The sequence below is a fragment of the Erpetoichthys calabaricus genome, chromosome 2 (assembly GCF_900747795.2).
Source record: "Erpetoichthys calabaricus chromosome 2, fErpCal1.3, whole genome shotgun sequence".
In the NCBI taxonomy this organism is placed as follows: domain Eukaryota; kingdom Metazoa; phylum Chordata; class Cladistia; order Polypteriformes; family Polypteridae; genus Erpetoichthys; species Erpetoichthys calabaricus.
In genome coordinates, this window is record NC_041395.2 from 176491036 (window position 1) to 176510531 (window position 19496).

At 36.6% G+C, this 19496-nt stretch overlaps 1 protein-coding gene across 4 annotated transcripts in view; it reads left to right on the forward strand.

Moving 5' to 3' along the window:
* The window catches only part of farp2 (FERM, RhoGEF and pleckstrin domain protein 2), a 353551-nt gene that overhangs the window by 167086 nt on the left and 166969 nt on the right, over positions 1-19496 (forward strand). For 2 of the 4 annotated variants that reach the window (XR_007934097.1, XM_051922727.1), the window contains exons 21-26: positions 3485-3574; positions 3871-3891; positions 4270-4352; positions 4520-4638; positions 10835-10998; positions 18984-19091. Coding sequence is in view for 3 of the 4 variants with exons in the window: in XM_051922727.1 (XP_051778687.1) it covers positions 3485-3574; positions 3871-3891; positions 4270-4352; positions 4520-4638; positions 10835-10998; positions 18984-19091 (585 nt within the window). In the remaining variant the exon portion in view is untranslated. Of the gene's footprint in view, positions 1-3484; positions 3575-3870; positions 3892-4269; positions 4353-4519; positions 4639-10834; positions 10999-14138; positions 14279-18983; positions 19092-19496 lie in introns of all 4 variants that reach the window. The other 2 variants (XM_051922728.1, XM_028794823.2) reach the window with 2 other exon arrangements.

Sequence of the window (19496 nt, forward strand, 5' to 3'; positions counted from 1 at the left end):
TGTCTCACACACAAATTTCTTGTTTTGATTGCATTACCAAAGCCAAATTGGTCAATCACATCAAAGCCAGTCTGACCAATCAGATTGCTTGGAGGAACTGGACACATGCTTAAACAGACCTTAGTGTCTTATTATATAGTAGATTACAGTATTGAGGTCTTTACTGTAGAATACCTGCCACTGATGTCTCATATGTGCAAAAGGGCATTGGACAGTTAAATGAAGTAATTGACACAAAAAACATAATTTATTACAATATGTGAGAATTGTGTTTTTCTTCTGTCTTTTCTTCCTATATGTTTAACATTAAGACTTACTTTTTTCTTTAGTGCATTAAATAATGATATCTGGTATTGCTGAGCATGTTTTATTGTTGTTTTGATTTATAACAGTCTATTCATCCAACCAATTTGCTTTGTTGTTGCCATTCATCATCTTTTTATCCTTAATATTATGGCAAAAACCTTTATCCGAAGTAAGATGTCCTAGGGGTACAGCATCTTTATATTTGCAGGCACATTAAGTCATTTGTCTGTGACCGTACAATACTGTAGTAGTTGTATTCAAGGTATTGTTACATGAGACATTAGCTCATGATAGGAATATAACTAAACAGGTGTATGGTACATCAGGTAAGCTAATTTTGGGTTTTCAATCAAGTTCCTTTTTTTTTCTTTTGTTTTTATTAAACAAGTTTGGGATTTAATCCCACAACATTCTTGGCTTCAAGTTCTAATTTGTTATGACAGTATTAAATTACTACATCCACAGATTTTAACTTTTACCTTTTTAGTTTCAAATGAGGGTGTAATGAGGGAATGTTGTAAACCTGTGTGCCCTTCTATAAGTGCAGGCATCCTCAGGTGATCCCAGAGCCCCTCAAATAAAATGCTTTCTGTACTTGTTGAGATCTGCCCTCTGTCATGGAAAGTACTATCACAGTTCTGCAGAGAAAACTTATTTTGATAAGATATAGATTGACTGATTAATAAAAATCTTAATCTTTGGACTTGGCTCCCATGTCAGCTGTAGATACAGTGCAATGCCCTTGGTACTACTGCTTCTACAGCAGCACAACCATCATTCTGCTTATATGCCTGAATTTTTACCACCTTTTTGAACAGACTTGCATGAAGAGGTTGAAGATTGTTGTCAACTCTGTGCTTTCTCCCTTTAAAAAGGTAACCAGCAGCACCTTAATCTGCTAATCCAGAGGCACTGTTCCCTCCAGTACTGAAGAAGGGGATAAATCAAGAATCCTTGATATTATACATTTCCTTCTGTCTTTCTAGGAATATATCATCCACACCCTTAAGTCTTAACATTGTGCAGTGGTCTAAACCTACAAATTCCTCCAGTGCTTCCTACTCTAAGGATAGCATATCTTCTGGATTTAGGTATTACTCAACCTGCTACTTCCACTTCCTGACAATATCCGCAGAGAGGTCATCTAATCTCTGCCTTCCTGAGAACAGTCTAAGTGACTTTCCAACAACTAATCATCAATCACTAAACAGTTTTCCAGAGACTCCTTGTGACAGCCCAAAAGTCATTCTCTATCACTTGCCAAACTCCCCTCTTCACTGTTGATGAAAAAAAAAAATCATTACATAAAAACATTCGATGGAAAACGCTAATCTCCAGGTAGCAACATCAGTAAAAGTATTTAAAGGTTTATGCTATTTTTGGCAGACTCTATAGTCTGCTAGAGACATTACATCTGGTGTGATGCAATTCTGGTCATTTGCTGCAAAAAAAGATTGAGCAACTCTAGGAGCTACACAGAACAGAGCAACCAAACTCTTCACTGGACTAGAGGGCATGTTCTCATCTAACCATATTTTCTGTGCAAAAAATTAAAAATCTAAAAGTGGGGGTTAACAAATTACTGGGTAAAGTAAACACTGAGTTGCCATTTTAGACATGTGAACCAACTATGATACACACACAATGATATATAAAATTCTAAGACTAGCTCCTTTGTTTTATGGAACTTTTTTGGTATTTAGGAGTAGCTTTATCAAAAGAGTATTATAATTGGATAGATTCTGAAATAAGGGAGCTGCTCTCTATCCAAATAAAGGATGAAATTGTCAAGCCCAAGTACAGTACCACAAGATGTGACTATGAGATGTCTGCTTCATAATTGCCGGGCTAGGCTCAGCAGTTTCTGCCATCAAAAGAATCAGCTCAAGTGTAGCAGTTAAAGAGTGGTGAAGTAAGGCTTCTTGTGTCTGGTGTAAAATGAGATTTGTGGTCTATTAAGAACAGCAAAAATACAGCATTCATCTTTAGATCATTGCAGCTTCCTGTTGTCTCTGGTGTTCATCACCTGCTCTTGCAAAGCTTTTCATAATTGTAACCAGAGTACATTGTACAAAAATAAATATGATATAAGTGGCACTCAACGCTTGCTTTTCACCAACATAGGAACATAAGGAAGTTATTAACCTCAAAGACTGTTCGGCATACTGTTTCCATAGAGAATGCAAAGGTCAACGCTGACATTGTCTTCTCTCCGTGGTTACACTTCTGCAAAGGGCAAGAAATCTGTGTTTCTAAGCATGTGCTGGTTTACATTTCTCTCAACTGTCCCTCGTAAATATCTCCTAAAACTGGCTTATTTTCCGTGTTTTACTTTTGCAAGGCCTTATTCTTGGCATTAAACAACATTAACACAGACAAAAGAAACGAACTGTCAGATGAAGTTGGTGCTGCTTGCTTGAGCTTGAAGTGCACAAAGTATCTACCTTTAATTTCAGACCTGTCAATTAAAACTCCGCAACAAAAAAGCCATTAATTGATGTCAAATCAAATGCTATGTTCTATATTTTTTCCAGTTCAATTCAAAATTACTATTAAAAGTAGGGTATTTTTTAGTGCGCTATTTTAAGCCCAGTTATCAGTGCACATAATATTATCTATTACTGATTTTTCTTTTACTTTTGTAATACATAGCACCACACATGATTGGGCTGTATTTTTTTAAATAAATAAAAATGTAAAAAATTGTTTCTCTCTTGTTTATTGGGGATGACATGCCAGCAGAGGCAGTTTAGTCATTTTTAGAATTTTTGACATGCCATGCCCAAAAGGTTTGCCATCACTGCCTAAGATCATTTTACTAAATGTTATCCTACCAGAGAGACAAGAAGGCACACTTAATGAGAAGAAAATATTTTTTACTGTGAAATGTGAGTGATTTAATTTGTGCCAATTGTTAAATAGTTGTTTTCTTTAATTATCATATGAAAAAAATATTGGTTACTGAGTTTTAGTGACTTTTCAGGCTTCTCGCTTGATCTGATGTAACTGCAGAAAAAAAATTGAATTGGTTAGGTTCCTCCAATAGCTCCTCACACCCTTATCCATTTAGTGTAAGGCCTCAAGAACTTTTTCATGAGAGGACTCTTGTTTTATGAACATACAAAATGAAGATTGTTTGTTTGTTTTTTTATTTCATCAGCCTGTATCTCTTTCTTAGTTCTCAGATATGCTGCTATACACCAGCAAAGGGGTGACTGCAACCAATCAGTTCAAGGTCCATGGTCAGCTCCCTCTGCATGGCATGCTGGTAAATATCTGCATTTTATGCTATACATTCTTTTTTACCAGGTAAAGTTGAAATGTCTTTTGTTCTAAGTATCTTCCCAGTTTTCCTTCAATCCCAAAATATCAATGAAACAGCACTAAGATACTCAAATGGCCACAAAGCTGAGGCATACTGTTGATTGCACTGATAAAATATAGCTTTTGTAATTATTGCATATTTAATCATTTACATCCCGCAGCTAACTGTACTCTAGTTTTGGCTAAGGGGAGGGTTCAAAGCATAAATAAATGTCTTTCTGCTTTACCCCCTTCTTGCAGCTAATTGTTTTGGATCTGCCGGTAAGTAAAACAGAGCATCAGTGTAGAGCAAGTCTTACGAATGTATGTAGGACTGCATTAAAAAATTAGAAACTTGCTTAATGTGACGTGCTTAGCTCAGAGTCCACCTCATTTAGAACCTTCCTTACCCTTGCAGGAGATTCTTATTTAGAGGGAATAGCCTGTGGGCAGTACGTACTCATTGACGTCACTGTAACCACTAACAGGCCTAATAAACTATATAGTGAGTGGTTATTTTTTCCCCCAATTCTTAAAGCTTCATAGTTTTTTAGAACTCCAGTTTTGGCTAAAGTAGTAGAGATTGCCTTGGTTTTTAAACCATGAAAATAATGCTGCATATTCCTTCTTGTATATCTCATGTCTGTGTTTTGGTTTTAGGTAGAAGAAGCTGAAAATGAATGGTCTGTCCCTCATTGCTTCACAATTTATTCAGCTCAGAGGACCATTGTAGTTGCTGCTAGGTATGTTCTAATTCAGAGCAGTTAAGGAAAGTGAGACGACCATATCTGAAATTGTGTCCCTACTTTTAAATGTGTTTTGTCTTATGTCTGTATATTGCTTCTTAGTACTAAGGATGTACACTTCCCCTAGATGCTAAGGAGCCACTTTTTTTTTTTTCACCCAATAGCTCAAAGGTGGAAATGGGGAAATGGATTGAGGATCTGAACATTGCCATTGAGATGATGAAAAAATCCCATGAAAAGTCAGAGCTGTGCTTGGACAGTTGTCCCAAAGACCGATCAAACAGTAAGTATCTAGTGAATAATTTTTTTTTTTTTTTTAATAATAATAATAATTTTTTGCATTTATATAGCGCTTTTCTCACTACTCAAAGCGCTCAGCAACTGCAGGTTAAGGGCCTTGCTCAAGGGCCCAACAGAGCAAGGATAGTAAGTCTTTATAGTTAAAAGCAGGCTTCTGATGATGCAGTTTTCTCATGCCACATATCATCCTGTGTCTTTTTCCTTGTCAACAAACCTCTGCTTATTCATTTGTCTATCCACACTATTGGTGAATGGTGCTGTTGTGCGCTTGCTATTCAACTGGCAACAGTCTAATGCTGAGTGGAAAAACGATGGGCTGCCTTAAAATAGCCCATTTGCTATAGCATTTTTATTGATAAATATAAATAAATAAAAAATATGTCTGTGAATTTTCTTTTTTATATAACGCCACCAAATTTTAATTAAATCCTTCAAGGCATTTTTAAGATGGTGGGCTATTTAGATTTTGTGCTATATATTTTTTTTGCTATCTTGAAATGTCCTTACTTAGTGAACACCTACTAACATAGTACTAACATTCTACCAAATTTCTGCAGTAAACCAGATATAGTGTTTTTGTTGGTGAGTGAGCTTTGTATTATGTATATACTCTGTGTGTGTGTGTGTGTGTGTGTGTGTGTGTGTGTGTGTATATATATATATATATATATATATATATATATATACATATACATATATATATATATATACATATACATATATATATATATATACATATACATATATATATATATACATACATATACATATATATATATATACATACATATACATATATATATATATATACATATACATATATATATATATATATATATATATATATACATATATATATATATATATATATATATATATATATATATATATATATACATATACATATATATGTAAGATGGACGGACGGACATATATTAAAAAAATCGATAACAGGGTTACAGGTGGCAGGAAGATGATAGATAGATACTTTATTAGTCCCAAAGGAAAATTCACATACTCCAGCAGCAGCATACTGATAAAAACAATATTAAATTAAAGAGTGATAACAATGCAGGTATACAGACAGACAATATCTTTGTATAATGTTAACGTTTACCCCCCGCCCGGGTGGAATTGAAGAGTCGCATAGTGTGGGGGAGGAACGATCTCCTCATTCTGTCAGTGGAGCAGGACAGTGACAGCAGTCTGTCGCTGAAGCTGCTCCTCTGTCTGGAGATGATACTGTTTAGTGGATGCAGTGGATTCTCCATGATTGACAGGAGCCTGCTCAGCGCCCGTCACTCTGCCATGGATGTCAAACTGTCCAGCTCCGTGCCTACAATAGAGCCTGCATGGTAAGATCAGCCAAGTTATACCAGAGGTTTATAATTAAAGTCATTAAAATTTGAACAGATCAAGTCCAGCTTGTAGTGTTCAGAATGGAACCTTCTGGTTGATGTTTATTTCCTTGTTTGAATTCGCCACCAGAATGATTCATCATTAAGATATTGGTAACAGAGTGAATCATTTCTATTGTATCGTTATCCGGGATAATGCAGCTGGACTGTAACCTGGACAAATTCAATCTGCTTTTCAGTGTCTAGGATCACACATTTAGTTTTTCATTTTTACCATTGCTTATTCACATAAATCTTCAGTCCCTCACCTAAGTTTTATACTTAGTCTGTTGAAACCTGTCCAGCATTAAAATAGCTTCAGAAATAAGAGGTTTAAGCCAGTTCTATACAGTACCCAAAATGTCACATTAACTGAACTCGTCATAACTTACTATGTGATACAATAGTTCATACATCTTATATAAAAGCAATTTAACATTTCTTATTATATGGAGTCGGGCCATGTCTGAATCCTTTCCATCTTACTTTTATCCTCACTCAGGATCTTTGCCTTTTCCCATCCTTGCACAAGCCTGTAACTTTTATCTTCACTCCAGATCTTCGCCCATTTGCCTTTTCCGTCTTTGGATGAACAGGTCCTCCGATTGGATGTAATGGAGTTCCTTAGGTGGCAGGGGTCGCAGTGCTTCCAGCTGAATGTGGAAATATGTGATACATCCCACTTTACATTCCTCAGAGTCATCTTACATTCTCATATGTTATAGGCGTAGGGAGCAGTCAGTTTCTTTACACTCAAGTTCGCAGTTAAGATGGAGCGATGCTTGTGTCTGTGTTGACAGCAGCATGTTTTCAATTTAATTTGAATATTTATGAAAAAAAATTATAGTAACAAGCCAGAGGCCAAATCTTAACTTTAATAATTAATAACATTAAAAACAATATTTATAAAAAAAAAAAAATTGAAAATAAAAATAGAGAAGAGCGCTTTTGTAATGGCAGCTGCATGGGTCGGCGCCCAGAAGGACATACAATAAATATATTTACAGATGTATATGCTCAGTAACTTTATACACTTGTAGAATCCATCAGTGTGATATTTTTTATCTGATCAAATTCAAGTTTGCATTTGCAAACAGAATGACTACATTTTAATCCTACTTTTTTCTATAAATTTTTTTAAATGTTTTTGTTTCTTACTGTATATGACATTCTTTGTAAAGCTGTAAAGATCATAGTAGAAATACAGCATATTCTCTAAATATTTTGTGTAACCTACTTAATCTAGTGATGGCTCTGGCTCAGCTGCATGTGTAGATAGACTAGCCGACGAGCAAGTGCAGGGTTACTTCCTATGACCTGCTTGATCCTTGACCCAGAATTGAGTTGGATATATGTATCAATGCATGGATGCAGACATCAAAATGTGGAAAAATTATTGAGGCTGAATACCATGTCATAGACATGCATTTAGGAGACATTATCCATTATAAAATGAACACCCAAAAACATAGAAAAGATGTTAAGAAATATGGAAAATTAAATCTTTTGTTTGATACATGCTGTCTGTTTCTGTATTTTTGTTGTAAAGAAGTGCAGGGTGGCCTGCACAATAAATAATTTTTGCCTTTAATCTGGTTCATTCTTTTGTTTCTGGTTTTTAATTAGTCCCTTTAAGCCTCTTGTTGGGCTTATTTTTTTTTTCAGAATTTGAAAGCCATTTTCTTTTCCTGCTGTCTTCATCTCATGCAGTAATCTTTAAGCTGCTCTTTCCTTTTTCTCCTTTTCAGGTCTGACTCCTGCATGCCTACCCCAGTTAACTTCTCTAAATAATTTCAGAATTACTGACCTTGACACCTACATGACCGGGTGGCAGACTATGTGCCTGGTTAATAGAATTTGTCTCCTTTTCAGTCATGTGGCAGTCAGTGTATACTTTTCATCTGGGAGGTAGTGACACTTGAGTCTCCAAAACAAATAAAATATACACAAAAATATAATGATCCTCCATGATTTGTTCCACAATATTTAATTTAATACAGGAGGGGCTTCAAGTGTCCTTTTGCTGGCAAAAATGTGATCAGGAAGAAATAGACATTTTATCACATTTCTTTATCAAGAGCAGTTTGAAATGAGTTTGATAAGTGTGGCTAAAATAAATAAATAGATAATTAAATAAATAAAGTCTGTATCTGTATTGTATTGAGCTTGATCATCTCATGCATGGTGGTCCCAAGATCCTGAGATATCTGTACTGATTAGAACATAAGAAATTTGACAAATAAGAGGAGACCATTCAGCTCATCAAGCCTGTTTGTTTAGCTAATAGCTAAGCTGACCTAATATCTCGTCCAGATATTTCTTCAAGGTTGTCTAGGTTTCTGATTCAACTACATGTCTCGGTAGTGTGTTCCAGTCCCACATCTGTTTGCATTTAAAATAAATAAATAAATAATGTTGCCTGGCTATAGTCGTAAATACACATCCCCTTAATTTCCACTGATGTACTCGAGTGTGTGATTCACCTTGGAGGAATATGTCATGGCAGAGTATGTAATATAAAGAAACTCTGTAAAAAGTGCAAAGTTCTGTGTCAGACTCAAGCTGTCATCTCATGTGACTGTCATTTCTAGATATTTCCAGGCTTTTCTGAGCCCTTGGAAAGCATATTTTTTGTGAAGTTTGTGGAAGATGAATGTTCTCTTTGTTCCCTTGTACTAATCCTTGTCTAAGGAGTTAAGCAGAAGTAAGCTTTAAAAACATGCTTTGCTGAGCAAACAGAAAAAATATTTGTCAGAAGGACTCAAGGTCTAAGCTTCCACACTGAGACTGCCTTATCACGTTCTCCCTTTGTTTACATCTGAACGCCATAACAAGGAGCCAAGGAATCAAGTTGCACAAGGAGCATTGAAGGGGCTCAAAGATTGTGTATAATAAAGTGTTGACTGTTGCATTTTCATAATGAATATTAAATCACGCATTCTAGGGGTATAAAAACCTGCCCCACCCAATAAACAGGGTTCAGAGAGCCCTGACGCTGTCATGTAATATTGATTGCCTGCTTTTCTGAAACCTGCTTACTGTGACGAAGTTAAAATAAAGCTGCTATATGACCACACCTGCTGTCTTGTCTAAGTGATCGTCCACAAGTTCAAAACAGTATTTTTTTTGCGAACTAAAAAGGAGAAGGAAAAGCTACATTCATGACAGGTAGGCAATTTGTTAAGGCAAGTTTCTAAAAAAAATCAATTTGAACAGCTCACCAAATCATAATTACTAGTTAATAATTTCTCTAGTGTCTGAGCCCTGAATTTCTTAAATGCCATTCATTGATTTCAATACTGAGCAATATGGTTTTGAGAAGAAAAAGTTTGGATTAATGTAACCCACCCACATTTGGGGTGCTCATAAGAAATGTAATGATTTACTTCATGAGGTAGAAGTACATAATAAACAAGAACAGTTGAATCATATATCTGAAATATTAAAATATGTGCTTCAATTTAAATGTTTCAAGTCTAAATATACTACAATGTAATATAAATTTTCATTTTCACCCTCTGATAGAGGGCTAGATCCCTTGTAAAGGATCATAAATAACATTCACCATCATTGACCTTGAAATAGTCTAAAACGATGCCCCTTGATGTTTACAATTTGTCATTTTTAAACTCCCAGAAGCAGCTCTTAAAGGGTTAGGGCCACCAGTATATAATCATATATCAAAAATATTATAATATTCATGATCAACAGCCTCAGAGTAGCATAAAATGACACTCCACATGCCTATATTACCAATCCCCATTTTTTCAAATTTTGTGAAAAGGAGTCATTTCTGACCCCTCATAACTTTGGGGATGAACCCCTGGAGTCAGCTGATGTCATGTGCAAGACATCAAGTCCTTCTGATCATTTGGCTGAAGATACCTATTGGATTACTCTGCACATAGGTTTGTCCAAAAATGGCTTTATCAGGTCTGAAAGGGGGGGGGGGGGGATACGAAGGAACTCCAAAATGCTCAACATCTTTCATAAATAGACATCAAGAGGTGTTGAACAGTATATCATATATGGGGGTTTTGTTGTACAGGTGACTCAGAAGGTAATGAACAAAAAAATGAAGTGATTTCAAAGTTTTTGTAAGTAATTCTTATCATCATATAAAATATTCATAAGATTTACAACTTTTTTTTTACATGCTATCATATTTGTTTGTACAAGGTAGACTTTTTTCTGTTAAACTAATATGATTGACTGGCTTTGCAAACTTGAAACTGTTGTCACTTAATAATCAACCTTATGTGGTAACAGTAGCAATGGAATAAAATTGTTGTGAGTTAAACCTCCTGTATGTGGTGAAGGTTTGGTAAATGAAAACTGCAAGATTCCAAAATTATCATAATTGATAATATTGTACATTGTTGCATAATGTCTTTTCCTTACAGTTGGTTAGCTTTATACAAATAACACCTTACAAGAGAAACTTTCAAAAAATAGAATCTCAAAGATTTATTGAGATTCTCATGCTAATGTTTAAGCACTGCAGTGCACATACAGGTATCTGTAAATATCAGTAAATCCCTATACGATGCCTTTTTTTTTTTATAAACTCTGCAGCTGTACAAAGGAACTAATATGGTCTGTAAATTTGATGCTGGGATACTAGAAGAGCTTCCATTTTTCAATTTCAGTTGAATTTTATGAATTTCTCCTGTTATACTAGGTACTGATGCTACTTAGCCTTGCCTAATTTAGTGAGTTTGCTCCTTCCCTTTACTCCTCCTCCTTATCCACCCTCCTGTTTCCCCTTGTCCCTCCCTACAGGATCATCTGATGAGGTTTCCCTGGAGCAAGAGTCTGAAGATGACACTCACTCCTCACGGAGTTCACTGGACAAGCAAACTCATCACCGTGCAAACACCACCATGCACGTGTGCTGGCACCGCAACACCAGCGTGTCCATGTCTGATCACAGCCTGGCCGTCGAGGTACCTCAGCCCTGTAGAATTTATTTTTTCTCAATAGGCTCCCATCTGCCTATCTGCATCAAACTTTTACTTACTGTTGCCTCCAAGACCCCTGGGAAATACACTAACTAATTGATAATGGCAGTATGGTTTTTTTGTACCTGTAACTGAGGTATCCGACTATGAATTGTTTTTTAGCCCTGCCCACCCAGCAGACAATAATGAAAAGTGTATTTTTGTTTTTTCTTCTTCCTCAACATGAAACCAAGCAGCAGACTTTTCATAGCCGACTCTGTTTCATTTACAGCAGTCTTTTTTTGGAGGTCGTCTTTTCCCACCTTGTAAATATCTATCTATTTTGCTCCCTGCATTTCCAGTCACCAGAGGCTTACACATAACCTGGCAGCCATCATCTATAGGTGGATGCCAACCTTGGTTCGGGCATTTGTCCATCACAGGGCACACTGGCTGGGACAAAGTCACTGTGCATTGCAATCTGGTTTCTACCTCTTATCATTGTTAAGTGGCAGTCCTCCCTGGCAAACATTGTCAGCTGGGGACCAATCAGCTGAAGCTGGAACCTCACATTTGTTTTCAATCACTTGTATCAAAATCTGATTCTGACAAGTCATCGTCTAGTTCAGAGATAATAGGCAAAACATCGTCCACGGAATGTTTTGCTTTATGCATTCGCTTTGACCTCTCACCAGATGTCAGTGCCATTTTTTCTGTTGTTTGCGCCTTGCTACTCACATGAGTACAAGAAATCTCAGTCAAACCAATGAATCTAACTTTCCTTCTAGCAACGAGAGTCCAACTAAAACATAATGGTTGGTTTTGTCACAGTTTACAGTCGATTACCATAGTCAACTCCTCCTTTTGACAAAAGTCGACATCAGCCCTGAAGGAGTTAACCCAATTCAGGACTGTGATGGGACAGAGCCAATCCTGCTAACATTAGGTATAAGACAGGACAGGCCTGGACAGCGTGGCAGTTCATTGTCAAGCCTGCGCTTGCACATACCAACACTCATGCTGATGACGTCCACGTTTTAAGTTTAGGTTTCCTGGCTGGCTGACAAGTATTGTGTAGTGGGTAGGATGATCAGAAGGCTCTTGCTTCTTCAGTCTCCATTTACAACTCACTGTAGGTCTTAAAGGAAATCACCTACTCCACGATGACTGATGATGCGGTGGTTTACAAAGGTGGCTAACACCACCAGGAGACTTCAAACTCTGGCGTGTTGGCTTTCTCTGTTGAGACCGCACAAATGTCTGCCTAGGCTTTATCTCTAGTTATTTGGCACATGACAAGCACATCTAGTAGGTTGATTGTTGAATCTAACTGTCTGTGCGCTGCAGTAGACTTGTCACCTTATGTAGCATTGCCTCCTGCCTCCCTACAATGCTTACTTGATTTCAGCTGACGAGTAGCAGATTATTGTACCGTGCCCCTTTAATTTGCTGCACACTTGAATTATGTGATGTATGTTTGCATTTTTTGTATTGATTTTAATTAGAAACATATAGACATTCCATATAGTCAAGTCAAACTTAACAAACCAAAATTCAACCCACACCCAAGAGAAAGAGAGGAGAGCAAACAACCAGAGCAAATCTTTAAAAGCAGCAAGGAACAAAGAGTATCCTTTTCTCGATATAGAAGCTTATTCTAAAATGTTATGGATTAGATCCTGCTTTTTTTTTTTTTTTTTTTTTTAAAAGTCAGATCCTCTAAGTGACAATTTATTTTTTTTCCAATTTCAAATAGTATATTACATCAGTTACCCCCTGACTTAAAGGGTGGTAAGACAGTTACAATCAGTTTGACCTTCTCTACTTTAAGCCCATCTGGCAGTATACCAAACTTAGCTGATAATGGTTTAGGAGTGATTGTGACACCAAGGCTGTCTGATGTATGTTTAAATTTGGGCTGAAATTATTCACATTTTTATATTTATGAAAAAACAGAGTAGTGCTCTATGCAAACCAAGGGCATGACATTTTTGGTTAGGCTGCATTTGTTTGCTTTATTTTCTTTGTTCATGGACAGCAAGATGGATCACTCTTCCATGCTTCCACTTCATTAGTGCTCTACGCTGTAGTCATAACAGTTTAAAGGTAGCATATTGATGGCTGAGTGATTACCAGGGTTTACATTTGTCCATTTTAACAGTTTTGAAACAAAAGTGGCATTCTGATAAATTGTAGCTGCAAATTAATTAAAATACACAAATGAATATGCAGAAGAGAAGCATGGTGGTGTGTCTGTGTGACCCTGACTTTTTTTAAGTCAGTTCTTTAGTTGTACAACAAGCAAATCTTTCTATTAACCACTACCTTTGCCTTCCTCCCCACCACTCCATGCAAAATAACACCCCCCACCCCGAGTTCCTTCCTGCTCTGATCTGCCTTCTTTATTCTCTAATATCCACTCTTTACTTTTCACAGGTTTGCTGATGAATGTCATGACAGTCATTTTATTTGGTTCCTCCAGAGATCCTACTGCTAACTCTATTCTTTTTTTCCATTTTTTCTTCCTTGCCTACTTGCTCATGTCCTTTAACCTTCACAGTATATTAAACCAAAATGTTTCTTCTTAGTAGTAGTAGTATCACTTAAAGGATTTTCCAGAACTGTAACTGTTTGCTTCTGAAGTATCCCCGGTTATATTGTTGTTTACTGATGCACAAAAAGATGCTTTTCAGAAGCAGACATTTCATTTGGGCACAGAATATTTTAATTTGGGCTTTGCAACATTTTGTGAATTAGCATCAAGCTCCACGTACCACCTGTTTGTTCAGTTTTTGATATTTGACCATGTACACACTTATTGTCTGTCTTTGGTGTTTTCTCTCCGTCATTCCAGGTCACATGATGTATTCCTCAAGGATGTCTTATAACAGAAACCGAAACTTTACCTACCCATAACCTAAAAAGAGTCCAAAATGCAAGTTTAAAAGACATCAATACAGAATATTTGTTTTCCAGTTTCTCAGAATTATTTATTTGTATTCACTTTGGATTGCCAAAAGCTTTGAGCTTTTGTCTTTCTGTGCTCTGTGGAAGACTAACCTTATGCTAACCATCTGTCTTGTGGCTTCTCTCCTCCTTCCTCACTCTCTGTCTCTCTGTCTGTCTCTCATTGTTGGACATCTCAGTGTTCTACTCTCCTGCCGCCTCACCAGAACTTCCCCCTCGGTACCTTCTGAGTCAGGGCCAAAGACCCAACACAATCACTCACGTGTGCTGGTATCGTAACCAAAGCCTCTCTCTGGCCAATTATCTGCGCATGAACCAGGTACAGCTTGATCTGCATGTCCCTCTGTTACATCACCACCTCCCCCTGTCTTCCACTTTTTTGTCACACCTTCTGTCCATCCTTAATGGCTTGATGCTTGTGGTATGGCCCTGTGTCCTTGTGGATCTCTGGCAGGCATGCAAAAGTATGTTTAAGGACCACCAAAGGCTGGACATGACAGAATTGTTTAAAAACAAAACAAGACAATCATTCTCAAGATTATCGATATGAGCAGTGCTAGGAACTGAAACATGACTCAACATCTTAGGTTTTGAGTCTGTAGATGGTCAGCTTTTCTAGTTTCTTACTAATGAGATAAAGAATGTCTCCTGCAAATATGATTTTCTAACTCATTCCACTGTGATGTTTTGTATATTACAGCACAACTGATGAGCAAACCAAATATGTTAGCAAGTTGTTTGTTAGTAACAAAAGTGGCAAGGTAATAAGAAAATATAAATGAAATAAAGTGCAGGGAAAATGGGTGCACACAAAAGCATGAGTGCAAAGTGACTAGACTTTGTAAGTAGCAAAGTGAAAATGCAATTTTTTGATTTGGTATTATGGGATTAAGTATTGCAGGGTCCAGTGGGGCATTTTACTCAAATGCCTGGCCAAAGGAGCACTACAATTTCAACTTCTTACAAGATTTTGTTTAGGTTTTGGTTCATTTTTAGTAGCATTATTTGTACTAAGTGGTAATATCAGGTAACTTGAGCTTCAGGTCTCATCACTTCAAGATTTCAAGATTTAAGTTGTTGGTCACATGTACACACTCAAAGGCATGCATAGAAATGTGGCTCAGTGTGCAGTATGTACTGTTCAGTTACATTAAAATAGATATAAAATATTAAAAGGTGTGGATAGAGGTATAATAATTGTTAAAAGCAATTTTGAGGAATGCCAGACAAGATGGCCATTAGTTGTTTTTATTGCCAGGAAAATTAAGCTCATTTTCAGTCTCTCTGCTCTTTATTATGATTATTATTATTATTATTTGAGACAACATCTAGAATCTAGAAAGGGTGAGAGAAGTCCTTCATGATCCTCACTCTTCTTTGTGGCCCTTTTCTGAGCCATTTCCATCCCATGCAATGATGCATCCTTCCTGTATGCTTTCAGTGACTACACGATAGAAGGACTCTATTTGACACTAAATTTCATCAGTTGTCTGAGCTGGTAAAGGTGCTGCCTTGTCTTTCTCACCAGAAGACCACCGTGTGTGTGTGGACCATGTTAAGTCACTTCTGCTGTTGATTATTAGGTATTTAAAACACTCAACCCTCTCCACTACAGCACTGTTAATGAACAGAGGTGTTCACTATTAAATATTATCTAAATTATTTGTTAAAACCAGACAGAAGTTGTATTAATATTTACTGTGGTGGCATGATAGCACAGTGGATAGTACTGTTGTCTCACAGATCCTGGGTTTAAATGTAGTCTAGTAGTTGTGCAGAGACTACTTGTTCTCTCTTTTTTTTTTTTTTTTTCTCCCATAACCTGGAGCCACAAGTGAATGAGTAGATTATGCAATGAAATAGAGCCCACCCAGAGGTGAGTTATGCACCTCACCCCGCTAGGCTGACCCTTGAACCAAGTGGGTATGATGACCAACAAATGTTTGTTTTTGGCACAACAAATGCCTTGTTGTGACATTGTGGTATGTATAGGTTTTGTTACTGATAACAGCCCTTCAATTAATAATAAATAAATTCATATTAATACTTCTAAAATTGTCTGAAGTTTCCCCTGCACTTCATTTATGAACTATTTGCAGAAGAACACCTACTCTTGGGTAATTATGAAGCCATATTGTCCATTTTCCACTTCTGCCTCTTCTACCTTCTGAACAGAGTTTTTACAAACCAGATCTTCAATAGTTAGCTGTTCAGATTCACAGTTGAAGTGGCAAGGAAGTCCACCTCTAATGCTGGAGAACTGCCATAACTGTGAGTTTTCATTCTAACCTTTTTCTTAATTAGTGACCAGTTGTTGATGCTAATTCACTTCTTTTGCCTTAATTGCAATTGACTTTATGACTCAGACCTCTTGTTTCTTTTTTACCCCACCTTAAATTGCAGTCAAACAATAATTAGTAATAAAACAAGCCAACACATGACCACATAATAACCTGTGTTCATCACCGACAAATGAAAATAAAAAAAGGTCCATAAAACATTTTGACGGCACTCTTTGAAAAAAGGAAATAAACAGTTTTGGAAATGTCTGTTGTAGCTGAATGAGAGGAGCAACAAGCCATTGGAGTTTGATTAACAACAGGAATTGGTCTCTTATTAAGAAACTAGTTAATAAATGAGTAAAACTGGTTAGAGTTTGAGGCACAAACTTAGCTGGCCATCTGGTCACTTCACATCTCTTTTTTGTTTGGGTGCCATTTAAGGAAAAAAAATGAAGCAATTCAAAGGACTGAATCTTAAAAAAAAAAACAAAACAAATTACTTAAAATGAAGGGAAAAAGAAGTCAATTAATAGCAGATATTGGTTGCTGATTTAGGAGGTGACAGGAGGGAAATCCACGGCCACTGTAACCCTCCAGGACTGTAGCTGAGCACCACTGAAGTAAACATCATTTGTAAAAGCCTTCTGTTAGAAATTCCTTGTGTCTTCATTATTTCCATTTCTGACATCTAGTGATCTAATGTGGAATTACTGACCAAGAATGATCTGTTAGGGCACATTTCAGGAGCAGGAGTTGCAGATGCTCCTTTGTAAAAAGAGGCTTAATAGAGATGCATCGTGGCTTCCAAAATAATCAACAAAAACTTTTGTGACATTGACTACTGTGTTCACAAATTTTAATAACCAGCAGACTACATTATCTTCATCAGTCTGTCTTTACATTAATTTCCAAACCTGTTAAGATTATGGTCCTTTTATTTCTTTTTTCAAAATTTAAACCAAACAGGGACACATAACTGCCCCAGTGACTCAGAGTCCGTAGAGTTTTGCTACATTTTGTACTTGTTTGTAAGCAGTTTCCAGCAAGAGAGACACAAGCATTCGGCAGTCAATGAGCTCTTATCATCTGACAAACAGGTAATAATACACTATTATAAAACATGTACATTTGGGCTAAATGTCTTACAATGCACTCATTTAAGAAAGCTACATATTCCATTAAATGCCTGAAATTTCATGAAATAATAAAATCTGCAAAGTCACAGGGCCATTCCTTAAGGACAGAATGGGTTAAACCCTACTGTGCTGGAGTAAGAATCATAAACTTCAGGCTATTGAGTTAAATCTCAATACTGGCGCCTGCTGGGACTCTATGCCATTCCACGTAAACACCTTTGGCATGAAGTGAAGATCAGCTCAGTGACAGCTGCTTCTCACCCCCTTTATGTCAAATGAATTGGTGCCAAGCCACTCATTCCCTGCTGTCTTCAACTTTAATGCACTGCAACTAACATCTGTATGCATGACATCTGTGGAGCAGCACTGAAAGCACTTCCTCAGCGAGTCGGTGTCTGCTTTCTGGTCAGCTATTTTAATTTGTTGTGCCCTCATCTATGTAGTTGTTAACATGTCTGTTTATTTCTTCATGTCTTTGTGTTCTTTGAGAGAGTTGGTAATATTTCTTGCTGTAATATATCTTGTCATGTGCTGCTTTGCATTGTGTTTATCTATCAGTAATTCAACTGTTAATGTCATGTTGTGACTGTGGCACAGCTTCAGCCTCTTTAGTTAAAGGGAAAAGACTCTTTTTAGATACAGCTCCAGTGTTAAAGAAACACACTCTCAGGATGGCAGCTGTCAGTTTGGTAGCTGCTTTACTACATAAAGCACTCATTACATGTTCCTACAAGTCTTTAAAAGCCAGTAAACTCTTGTATAAGTGTCCACCTCACAGAATATTACTGGTACAATGAACAGTCAAGTAGTGTAACAATGCAGAGCAATAAATATTAAACTATTGAGTAACCCTACATTGAAAAGCAGTCCCATCTCTGGTGTCTGTGTGCTCAAACTGATTAACAACAAGTCTCCAGTTTACCAAGGCCAAAGCATGATGTCAGAAATGGATAGGTTGATTATTTATTTATTGACCATTAGAGCATTTTCAAGCTAAAACAAACCAACATTTATAAAGGCATCAATAAGATGGTCCTAAGTAAAGCTCTAGTTTGGTATATTATTATTTAAAGGTATATCACCCAGCATATATTAGTAATGGTAATATCATCATGTGTACAGAATCTAGCACCTTGATATATAACTCCATTTTATTCAATAGAAAGTACAAATCTTCTAATAGTATTATTATGAGAACATAATATGAAAGCAGCATATTATACAACATAATAGTTAATGAAATTAATACTAGAACATAAATAAATGCTGTCTCATAATATTTATTATTGGAGCCCCATCAAGGTCACTTCTGGTCTTTAGACTGTATAGAGATATATATCCTTCCAGTTATGCTATATAAGACAACTGAGAAAACACAGCCATTATTAGGTGTTAATATAGATGTATAAAGTCATTGCAAAACTGCAAACAAAATTATGAAGCAGCAATTTAAACACTGCAGTTTTTTCACCTTTATGTGTGTGTTGGGTAGTTTGGCAGAGCTGAAGTTCTTGTCTTCTGTTTCTGCCCTGAGATGATGGTGGTAGCTGGAGAATCATCTGTAGTGTACTTATTTGTCTAATATTTTGTTTTCTCACCTTTACAGAACCAACTCTCTGGATACCTGCTGAGAAAATTCAAAAATAGCAATGGCTGGCAGAAACTTTGGGTTGTGTTCACCAATTTTTGTCTCTTCTTCTATAAAACACATCAGGTAAGTCTATCCTGTGAACACTTTGAGTGTTCTTGATGCTTCAGTGAGTTTCTAAAGTGTATGACCATGATGTAAACTGCCCTACAAAATGATTTTCCATTTTAAGTAGACCAGAGTGTTTCCAAACAGAAGGTAAAAAGAAAAATCCAGCAGTTTGACAGTCATTTATGTAGGATGTATCCTTAAGCTTTCAGAATCTGCATAAAATGTTTAAAAACACACAGAATTGGGGTATCCAGTGGTATTATTTACACAGCCATTTGAAAAAAAATGATCTGCACCCTCCATTGCTTTACATTTACATTCTTTGGCTTCATATTTTGGGGGATATCTAACAACTGTCTCTTCTTCACACAGTCCTAATGTTAGATCATCCAAACCTCTAGATATAAACAATACAAAAAC